At 39.3% G+C, this 11,610-nt stretch overlaps 1 protein-coding gene across 1 annotated transcript in view; it reads left to right on the forward strand.

Annotated features, from left to right (window-relative positions):
• Positions 1 to 11,610, forward strand: part of MSH2 (mutS homolog 2) — a 126,503-nt gene that overhangs the window by 109,249 nt on the left and 5,644 nt on the right. The window contains exons 12-14 of the mRNA XM_006839430.1: positions 3,350 to 3,595; positions 5,075 to 5,279; positions 7,365 to 7,612. Of these exons, the coding sequence (XP_006839493.1) occupies positions 3,350 to 3,595; positions 5,075 to 5,279; positions 7,365 to 7,612 (699 nt within the window). The remainder of the gene's footprint in view (positions 1 to 3,349; positions 3,596 to 5,074; positions 5,280 to 7,364; positions 7,613 to 11,610) is intronic.

Below are 11,610 nucleotides of genomic sequence, written 5' to 3' on the forward strand. Positions count from 1 at the left end.
TAATAATCAATGTAATGAAACAAGCTATATGAATGGTTGAATGTGAAGCTGATGATGTGCCCTGTAAACTTTCACTCAATGCAAAATAAAAACATTTAATTAACAACAACAACAAAAAAGAACCACCTTAACCGAGCCATCAAAGTTAACATCACGAATGGGACCACATTCTATCCCCCTGGAGGTGATGCAGGGGGAAGAACGCAACCATCACCTGTGCAGGATTCTTGAGAAAATGTTTAACTTCTTAACATCAAGAGGACAAAAATTAGATGTATTGAAATTGTAGGACATTCTTTTCAAGGCCTAGGCTTTTTACAAATGTCAGTGTCATCAAAACAAAAATGAAATGGATAAGCATTTGTTCTAGATGAAAGGAGACAAGACAGCAGAGTGATTGGAACAAGGGTTGGGGGTTGGAGTTACAGAACAGCTTTAAAAGACACATTGGTAGACTTTGATATATAATAGTATTGGTCCTACGCCAACTTTCTTTGGGGTGTATTAAAGATCTTGTGATTAAGTAGGAGGATGTCTTTGTTCTCAGGATATGCATACTGAATTAGTCATTTTTTAAAAAGCTATGTGCATGTACAATTTTATAGATTGCTTCACTGTTAAAATTTTCATAGTAAATCAGAAGTACACATTAAAGGGTTTCAGTTGAATAGTTTTTACACATTGGTCTTGAGATGGATGAGAGTGATTTGTAAAGATGACATTTTTGCTTGGTGGTATCAAATAACTTGATAATCTCGCAGTATTATGTTTCCAAGCCTGGGAAACACCATATATTCACACTATGATCCTTCCTTAAAAATCAAACTAGTACTCAGCAAGGAACAAGAGGCAGTTACTCGAACAGAACATGGGAACACTGAATGGTTCAAAATTTAGAAAGATGTGCGACAGGGTTGTGTTCTTTCACCATACTTACTCAACCTGTATGCTGAGCAAATAATCCAAGAAGCTGGGTTCTATGAAGAAAATTGTGGCGTCAGGATTGGAGGAAGACTCATTAACAACCTGCAATTTGCAGATGATACAGCCTTGCTTTGTGAAAGTGAAGAAGACTTCAAAATATTTACTAATGAAGATCATAGAGCACAGACTTCAGTATGGATTACATCTCAATGTAAACAAAACAAAACGGCTCATCATTGGACCAATAAACAACATTCTTATCAACAGAGAAAAGATTGAAATTTTTAGGGACTTCATTCTTCTTGGATCAGCTATCAACACTCATGGAAGCAGCAGTCAAGAAATCAAACAACTTACTGCATTAGGGAAATCTGCTGCAGAAGACCGTTTTAAAAGTGTAGAAGAGCAAAGATGTCAACTTGAGGATTAAGATGCGTCTGACCCAAGCCATGGTATTTTCAATAACCTCATATGCATGTGAAAGCTGGACAGTGAATAAGGAAGACCATAGAACAATTGATGCTTTTGAGGTATGGTTTTGGAGGAGAATATTGGAAGTGCCATGGGCTGCCAAAAGAACCAACATATCTGTGTTGGAAGAAGTGCATCCAGAGTGCTCCTTGGAGGCCAGGATAGCCAAACTTCGTCTCTCATACATCAGACATATTGTCAGGAGGGACCCGTCGCTGGAGAAGGATCTCATGTTTGGTAAGGTGGAGGGTCAAAGAAAAGAGGAGGACTCCCAGCAAGATGGATTGGCAAAGTGGCAGCATCAATGGACTCAAGCGTGGCAACAATTGTGAGGTTGGCCCAGGACTGGGCAGTATTTTGTTCTGTTGTATATAGAGTTTCTATGAGTTGGTACCGACTCGATGGCACCTAACAACAACAACAACAGTAACCTCCCAGTAAGTGAAAAGTGCTATATTTTAACATTTAAATGGAGAGTTTTATGTTTGGATTAAAAATATAATTTGAATTAAAAAACAACTCTTTTTTGTATAATTTACATATTACAAACTATTTTTAAATGGAACATTTTTGCAGTTTTCTGTCTTGCTATTAAACAAGAAGAGGTGATGTTAAGAAGAGCCACATGATAAAAGATTCCAAAAAGCTTTTAATCAAGAGACTTGGATTTATAAGATTCCTGGTATGGGGCCATAGGATCAGCACTGGACTGCTTGCCAGAAAGTCGGCAGTTCAAACCCACCAGCTGTTCCACAGAAACCCTATATGGAGTCACTATGAGTTGAAACCAGTTCTGAGGCACTTAACACCAACATTCTTGTTAATGTGTTAGAAACTGTGTATGTTTTAAAGTACTTAGAGTAATTACCCCACTAATATCGAAACCTTTCTTTCAAGTTCCTATTGATGCATGATAGAATTGTATGAAGTCTCCCCCCACACACATTTTCTAAATGTTTGTTAGCTTAAAGAATAAATTTTAAAACATGGTGAACTATAGAGGATTATTTGTATTTGGCCATTTATAACTTAATTTTTATTTTGAACTTACTTATTCTTTATAGGTAACATTTTAGAATTACTTCAAGATTTTTCTTTCATGGGGCCAAATTTTCTGCTGTTTGGCTAAACCCATAATTTTGTGTTTTCCCCAAAGTTAAATTTTTTCTTAAAAGTCCCTTTAGACTTTTGATGTGATTATTTGATGTCCACGTGATAACTTTTTCTTAAAAGTCCCTCTAGACTTTTGATGTGATTATTTGATGTCCACATGATAATTCTGCATCACACACACGGGCCTGTTACAACTTCTTGAGTGTATTAAACCTTTAGAATCTATTAGGACATTTTTGGCAACTGAAATTGCGTTAGCATGCTTTGGTTGCATGTTTCGTGATAACTTTTAGGTTTTAGGGCTTTGTTAAAAGCATGTGAAGTGACGGTCAGGATGACATTTGTTACACTTCACCTACATGTGGTACTGATGGAAAGCTGACATTGTTGCAGTTGGGCTTCTACATGAACAATTCTGAGCAGGCAGGTCACAGTTGCTCCCAGGTGCTTTCGCTAACTGTGACATGCCATTTTGTTTTCCGGATTCTGAAAATTTTGGGAAAAGATAATGGTTCAAAACTGAACGTGTGCCTCAAAGATGAAAAGTTTTACCTTGTGCCTTTATAAGCAGTCAAGCAGTTACATTTTCCTGTATTTTGCTTAAGGGAAGGAAGGCATCACAACCTCATCTCTATTTGTGACATCTATTTACAGTGAGGAGACATATAACAATTTAATGTCATGTTACGTTTAGGTGTGTCTTTCAACTTTCATTCTGGTAACTCTTGTTACATTGTTTTGACTTCTGAAATGAGGGAGTTAATTTTTGTCTTGTGGCTGGTATCTACATTTTATGATTCATTTATTCCTGGATACATTTTCTGTTTTTATTTTTACATAGGCTATGTAGAACCAATGCAGACGCTCAATGATGTGTTAGCCCAGCTAGATGCTGTTGTCAGCTTTGCTCACGTGTCAAATGGAGCCCCTATTCCATATGTACGGCCAATAATTTTGGAGAAAGGACAAGGAAGAATTACGTTGAAAGCATCTAGGCATGCTTGCGTTGAAGTTCAAGATGAAGTTGCATTTATTCCCAATGATGTTTACTTTGAGAAAGATAAACAGATGTTCCACATCATTACTGGTAAAACAAAACAAAAAAACGAGTTTATGGGTTTTGGTGGGGTTATGTTGGAGTGGAAGAATGTTTACAGTTGATGAAAACTCCAGCCTTTGTCATTAAAAAAAATCATGGTACTTAGTAGTATTCACTTAAGATTGGGGGTGGGTGATTATGTACTGTGGAGTCAGTTCTAACTCATAGTGACCTTGCATAGGGTTTCAAAGGCTTGTAAATCTTTACGGGAGCAGAAAGCCTCGTCTTTCTCCCATGGAACCACTGGTAGTTTTGAACTGCTGACCTTGAGGTTGGCAGCCCAACTCATAACCACTGTGCTACCAGAGCTCCTTTCACTTTAGATTAGAGGGAATATTTGGAAGCAGGGGAAGGAGGAAGATTATGATCAAATATTGTACTCCTATGAGACTTCTGTTCCAAAACATGAATATCCCCTCATCCTGAAAACTTACCTTGTGAGATCGTTAAAGGCCATCCAGAATTGGATGTCCAAACTCTTAGGATTTGGCACCATATTCATGTGAAATCTGAAAAATTGTTTGTTGTTAACTGCCGTTGAGTCGGTTCCAACTCATAGCAAAACCCTGTTACAGGGTTTCTGAGGCACAGCTGGTATGTTTGAATCACCAATCTTGTGGTTGGCAGCCCAGTGCTTATCCTATAGCACCACACAGGGACTCTAAAATGCAAGTCCAAAAAGGTAGGCTTCCTTATATAGTGTACCATATTGTAAACTGATGTGTTTTGAGAGATCTGGGGAGAAGGGAAGGGAACAGTGGGTGTCTTGTTATGGGGATGCTATTTTCCCAAATAGTTGTTCATATAGTCTAACCCAGACAAGTTAATTAATTGCACATCCCCCACCCCCCCCAAAAAAAAGGGAGGCTTATAGGAGTTTAAGTGTTAGAAAGGTTTTGACGTTACTGGATCATTCACTACTAGTATCATTTATTAATGAGTAACAGTGTGTAGTATAAATTAAGTAATTAAATCAGCATGTCTTCTCTGGAAGCCTTTGAATTATCCTGTGGTCAGCTCTGCGGGCTGTTGGAAAACGTATGTGTGACCTTTTTAGACCAGAGTTAAGTTACAGATCAGATATATTTTTCTAATGGTTGGTCAGTTGTAGTTGTTGTTAAGTGCTGTGGAGTCACTTCTAACTCATAGTGACCCTATATAGGGTTTCCAAGGAGCAGCTGATGGGTTTGAGCTGCCGATCCTGTAGTTCGCATTCCAGTGTTGACCTTACAGTGACACATCAGTTTGAAAAGGTGAATTGCATTGCTCTGGGGTCAAGCTGGGCAATAATTTTGCCCACTCTTTGGGCAGTCTAAAGTTCTGCTTCTAGAATGTTAAATCACTATGATTCATGTGATTATCCACTAATGTATAGTGCACATCTATCCTTTGTTTAGGACTAACAGTGTTAATTTGCTAGCAGAAATAAATTAATAGTTTTGCTTTTTGATATAATTTGTGTTATAGGTCCCAATATGGGAGGTAAATCAACATATATTCGCCAGACTGGGGTGATAGTTCTCATGGCCCAGATTGGTTGTTTTGTTCCATGCGAGTCAGCAGAAGTGTCCATTGTGGACTGCATCTTGGCTCGGGTAGGGGCTGGTGACAGTCAGTTGAAAGGAGTCTCCACATTCATGGCTGAAATGTTAGAAACTGCTTCTATTCTCAGGTAAGTGCATGTTTTAGTCCCCTGAAAATAGAAATGAATATCCCTGTCCTGTACATTTGCCAACTCATCTATGAAGCATCTGAGAACACTTGTATACTTTAATAGTTACTTTCTTGTGAATTTATGTATTTTTGTACTAAGAACATGATTTTTACTAATAGTTGTGGAAAGCTTTTTAAAAGTTGTTTCTTTAAGGTGTTAAACATGTCACCTGATTTACTTATTGTAGTTTTCCTCCACTACCAGTCGGACCTGACTCCACGGTACTTAACAACAACCACCATGCTTTTCTTTTGTGCACACTGTTAATGCTACCTGAAATACTCCTTCTTTGGCCTTACTCAAGCCTTTCCAATCTCGGTGGCCCTAAGGACAGAAGTTCTGCTTCTATAATCATTTCCCTGGTCACACTACCTACAGTTGTATTTTTTTCACCAAACTCCTACTCTTTGACATGCCTTGAAATTTACTAGTAAATTTGTTTTAGAGCTGTGTGTGTTGGTGGTGTGCCATGGAGTCAATTCTGACTCATGATGACCCTGCATAGGGTTTCCGAGGCTGTACATCTTTATGGGAGCAGAAAGATGACGCTTTGTCCCACAGAACCACTGATAGTTTCGAACTGCTGACCATGAGGTTAGCAGCCTGACTTGTAACGACTATGCCACAAGAGCTCCTTAGAGATGTATGTATTAAGGGCAAATTGACCTACCTCAAGAGAGATTTGTCCTTTGTCCCTGCTCCTTGGAGGTAATCTCTAAGCCCCTGGGATTTCTTGAGTTTCAGGAGTGACTTTGTTACTAATGGTGGGCCCTCAACAGTTTGGGGTCTAGACGTGCCAGTGAAAACTGGCACTTTACGTTCCTTGATATCATCCCAACCTGAGGGCGAGGGGAGCTGGAGATTGACACAGTGATTCAGGCAGACATTGCCTGTATAATATAGAAACTAGCTTGGATGACTTTCCAGGCTTCAGAGAACTCTTTGAGCGTTGTCACAGTTCCATTCCCTGAGGCTGATAGAATCTTCAATTAGAAACACTCCCAGATCATGCCCTACTCAGCTCTACTTTGGGCTGCTTCTGATTTGTATTCTTTTGACTAATAATGCTAATCATAAGTATAGCACGTTCCTGAGTTAGGTGAGTTGTTATATTGTCAAGCCTGAGGGTAACCCTGGGTACCCTTGAACTTGCCATCTGAAGTAAAAACAGTCCTCTGAGAATTTTGTCTTCAGACTGCAATTTGACCAATCTCATTGGAAGATTATTGAAATCTTGTCTTAGTTTCTCTTTTTAGGAGCTTCCTTGAAAGCAGGGTCTATATCTTTTATTTTTTGGTATCTTTTAAAGTACTTTGTGTGCTGCTGTTGTGTGCTGGTGAATTGGTTATGACCCATGGAGGCCCTGGATAGAATTTCTGAGGTTATAAATCTTTATGAAAGCTGAAAGCCTCAGTTCTAAACCATGACTCAGCTTTGAATATACTAGCTCCTTAACAAGTTAATAGGCAGCAGGGTAACTTTCTTCATAACTCATAACATAATGAAATAACAAAGTCATAGGAAAAGAAACATGCATGCCTAATAAGCACATGTAATCCTGTCAGAGTCACTAAAAACAAAAAAGTTTCCCTCTCCGAGGAGTCCTGCTGTGGTGCATGGGTTAATGTGCTAAACTGCAAGTTTGATTTGAACCGCAAGGTTGGTTGTTCTAGCGCACCAGTCGCTGCTCGGAAACCCTATGCAGGCTTGCTATGAGTCAGAACTAACTCAGCAGCACTTAACAACAGTGGTTGAAGATGAAGAAAACACTCATACCTAGTGTGGGTGAGGTGCTGTGGGCAAACGACTTTATACAACTACCAGCAGTGTGTGCATGCATTGTTATCATCCACAGTGCCATTCTTTTATCAGTTGTGTTCATGTCCATTTGTAATTGCAATTTCAGTGATTTTATAACATAATTGAAAATTTTTTTTTATTAAGATGATCTGTATTTGTGAGATAACTTTTATAATGTATTCATTTTGTCTTTGACATCACATTTTGTGTCATGGAGAAATGTCATGTAATTATATGTTTCAGATCTGCATCCAAAGACTCGTTAATAATCATAGATGAATTGGGAAGAGGCACCTCTACCTACGATGGATTTGGATTGGCATGGGCTATTTCAGAGTACATTGCCACAAAGATCAGAGCTTTCTGCATGTTTGCAACTCATTTTCATGAACTTACAGCATTGGCCAGTCAGATCCCAACTGTTAATAATCTACACGTTACAGCGCTAACCACTGAAGAGACTTTAACTATGCTTTATCAAGTGAAGAAAGGTGAGAATATAGATGACAGGTGTGCTGTAAATTCACAATGTGAATATGGCAAACTCACTATTCTGGAAGATATCATTAATTACCTTCTTCTAATTTATTATGAAACATTGATGTTTTACAGAACATCTGTCTGTACCTCTTAATTCATATGGATAGGGGTAGGTACATGGGAGTAAACTGTATTGTTCAGTATCCTTACAGGGGGATTTTTCTACTACCTCCCTTGGCAATATGTTTCTTATTGAATTAGCTACTAGGTAATAACAGTTAACTATACTTTGAAGTTCCAAGGATCTAGCTGTTATTGTTTAATAAAATATTTTTCTAATTATCTAATTACATTTTTTAAGGGAATATTTTTTTTTTTAATTACACTGGTTCATTTAAAACTAGAAGTTCCAGAAGTGTGACGTTTTTAGTAGTTACTTATTGTTATGTGCCGTGGAGTCAGTTGCGACTCATAGCAACCCTGTACAGGGATTCTTTCTGAGGCTGTAAATCTTTACAGGAGCAGAAAACCTCATCTTTCTCCTGCAGAACAGCTAGTAGTTTCGAACTGCTGACCCTGAGGTTAGTAGTTACTTACCACATATTAAATGACTTCTCTGTTGATTTTTTTCCTCCTTTCAAAAGAGTTTGTCATTTGTGGGTCTGGCAGCTAATAGAGTTGATGGAGATTGATGTAGGGCATTTTTTTTAATTGCTTAAACATTTTACCAATCTTAGAACAACTTTTTCAGCTGTTTTTATTTTCCTGTGAAGTAATTTTTCTACTTCAGTTGATTGTACATAAATGAGATGTTCTGAGCTCTTTTTAAGTTGCTATGTTCCTATTATTATTGGCATGAAATATGGGTATTTGATCCGACATTTTACATGAAGTTCAATTTTTTTTTGCTTTTAAATTGTTGGTGTTTTCTTGTGTTATAGAAATGGGCCCTGAATGTTAAACAAGGAAATAATGTTGTTAAGAGCTGTCAAGTTGAATCTGACACATAGCGACCCCTGTATAGGGTTTTCAAGGAGCAGCTGGTGAGTTTGAACCACTGACCTTGTGGTTCAGACCAGCCTTACAGTCCAGTGTTTACCTGACAGTGCCAACCAGGACTCCAAAGGAAATATAGATAAAAATTCACCTTTCACTATGGGGTGTATCCAACATTTGCTGTTGCTTTATTTTCGTTTGCTGTTTTTCAGTTGTACAGAGTATCCAGCTCCAGCAGACTGCATAGGTTTTTTAACCAGGAGGAAAGAAGTTTAACATGTTTCTATTTTTTTGGAGATTAAAGTTGAAAAAGTGTTAATAAGGGCCATGCTCCTCCTCTGCAGGCTCTGTGGGAGAATGCTTTCCTTCATTTTCTTTTTTTTTTTCTTTAAGTTTTTCTTGTGGATTGAGTAAAAGTTTACAGGGTAGATCATCAGTTTTACACTCAGCAAATAATATAACATGTTTTATCACAATGATTACATTCCCTTCCATGTACCATCATTTAGCAGTATTTCTCTCTAGTCACTTTAGCTCTTTAAAAAAGCAAACACTCAGGCATATATAATAATTTATACCACCAAAGGGCACATGCTGCAAGTCTGCCTCCTGGCCACCATCTCTTAGCCCCTCTCTTCCCATGAATCTAGAGTCCTCAGCAGCTCCCCATCTCTGCCTCTATCTCTAGTGTGTCTGCTTCTCTGGATAAGGTCTCACATTCCTCTTGTGCTCTTCTCCCCTGATGGTCCTAGGATCCTTTGTTTCTGGACGGTAAGATTAACTGCTTCCCCATTTTTGTTACAAAACTTCTACTTTACAATTGTGGCAGTTGCAGTTAGTCATGATAACAATTACTCACTATTGAATCATAAGAATCTTATCCCCATCTCTTTTAACTAGACCTATCTAGGCAAGATGACAACTATTCAGTGAGGACTATTTCTTCCCCCACACACTCTTAAATTGAACTCCCTCTTGAAACCTTGTAAGACACTCATTTCGTGCCTTTATCGCCCCCTCATTTTAGGTAGTCAATATCTAAGTTGCCCATCCCTAACTACCCTGTAAACAGAGGGGGACAGCATTGATATTTGGTGTGAAGACTCCTTCCCTACTCCATGAGTAGAGGTCAAGTTCATCAAATTGTAGCAGTTTACCCTCGTTTCCTTTATCAAACTTTGTTTTTTGTTTTTTTTTTTTAAATCTTCCTCTAGTTGAGTTCTGATTATCAAGCCATTGAGTCTAGGTCAGATGGGTACTATCTGAAAATTTGAGTGTTCTTGTGCCTCTCCGCTCACTTCATATCATCTGGATGCCTCACTCTTAGCTCTAGCCCTCTGTGGCTATGTCCTTGTCCTTGGGCTCAGGTGTCCCCAGTCTCACCACACGTTGGACCAGCAGCCCTTCCTCTTCTCTCTCTCACGTCCTGGTCAACAGAAGTCAATGGACCATGGTTGAACTCAGCCCATTTCTTCATTGCTACCTTTCCACTAAACTAGTAGACCAACATACTCACCAGCAAGCTTACATGCCTGTTCATGTGTTCCCTTTGAGTTTCAGTTTTAGAGGGGAGTTTGTCCTGCCCAGGTCTCACCACACATTGGACCAGCAGCCCTTCCTCTTCTCTCTCTCATCTCTAGTCAACGGCAATCAATGGACCGTGGTTGAACTCAGACCATTTCTTCATTGCTGCCTTTCCCCCTCTTCCATTCACCAGTAGACCAATGTACTTACCTGCAAGTTTACATGCCTGCTCATGTTTTCCCTTTGAGTTTCAGTCTTAGTGGGGGGGTTTGTCCTGAAAGAACTTGATTGTTTGCCTTGATGGCTTCCCAGCGAACAGCTTGCTTATTCTTAAGAGTAGCCAGTCATGCTGCCTTTTTTGTTTTGGGATTTTCCTGATGATCTCTTTGAAGATGCATCTTCTGTTGCTCTAGCTGTTCCAGGCTGGTCTGCTTGTCCTCACTAGTGGGAATGTCCCACCTCAGAAGGTTCTGAATGGGGCTCAGGATTCCACCTAATGACCTATACTCTGCAAAGGCTCTGCAAGACGCCTGTTTCACTGAGCAAGTTCTAGAACCCCTTTTAGGTATTCCAAGCAATTATAGGTTGAGGACGGGCTTACGAGTTTTCTGTAATCATGTTTTCCGACATTCCTTTCTATCCCACTTAGGTGTCTATTTTACAATAGTAGGCAAGGAAAACTGATATTCATAAGACAGTCAAGCATTTTAGTATTATTTCTTCTCTTCAAACTATGCCTAGAGCCCTGTATCACAGAGCCCTGTTGTTCCAAGTTTGAACATGCGTCATTATTTACCTCTGTCCCACTTAGGCCATGCAAACTTGTCTCAGTGTTCCCCTATCTACCGTATTCTTCCACCTCCTTGCCCTTCTTGTATTGCCCTCCCCCAACACCCAAACTATGATGTACCTGCCTTTACCTTGTGCTCTACCATTGCCTCCCTCCACTTCTCCTGAAACCCCCCACCCCAACCCCACCGTTGTGGTTACCTTATATTCCTTTAACTTTTCCCTCGTTAAGGACAGTCTATTTTATCCTGTAATTTACCTGACCTTCCCACCACCTTCCAGAAGTTCTTTCCCATTGTAATTGTTTTGATCATAGACTGACTTCCCAGATCCTCTGAATTTGTTCTTATAGTTTTATTCTCCTTTTGACTCTTCTTTTGCTGATTGACTTCCAGGTGGTGCTTCCACGTACATCAATCTCTGGTTGTTGTCTGTTCTTGTTTCTTTGTCCACAGAACTTCCTTTAGGATGTTTTTCATCGCAGGGGTGGCTTTGGCAAAATCCCTTAGCTTCTATTTATCCTGCAATGTTCTGATTACACTGTCTTATTTGATTGACAGTTTTGCTGGGTTGGCCGTTTTTTCCTTTCAGGGTTTTATATATGTCTCCCCATTGCCTGCATGGTTTCTGTTGAGAAATCCGAGTTTAGTCTGGTTTGCTTGTCTTTGTATGTTACACTTCTCTTTTCCCTAGCTGCTTT

This window comes from Chrysochloris asiatica, unplaced genomic scaffold (assembly GCF_000296735.1).
Source record: "Chrysochloris asiatica unplaced genomic scaffold, ChrAsi1.0 scaffold00024, whole genome shotgun sequence".
In the NCBI taxonomy this organism is placed as follows: domain Eukaryota; kingdom Metazoa; phylum Chordata; class Mammalia; order Afrosoricida; family Chrysochloridae; genus Chrysochloris; species Chrysochloris asiatica.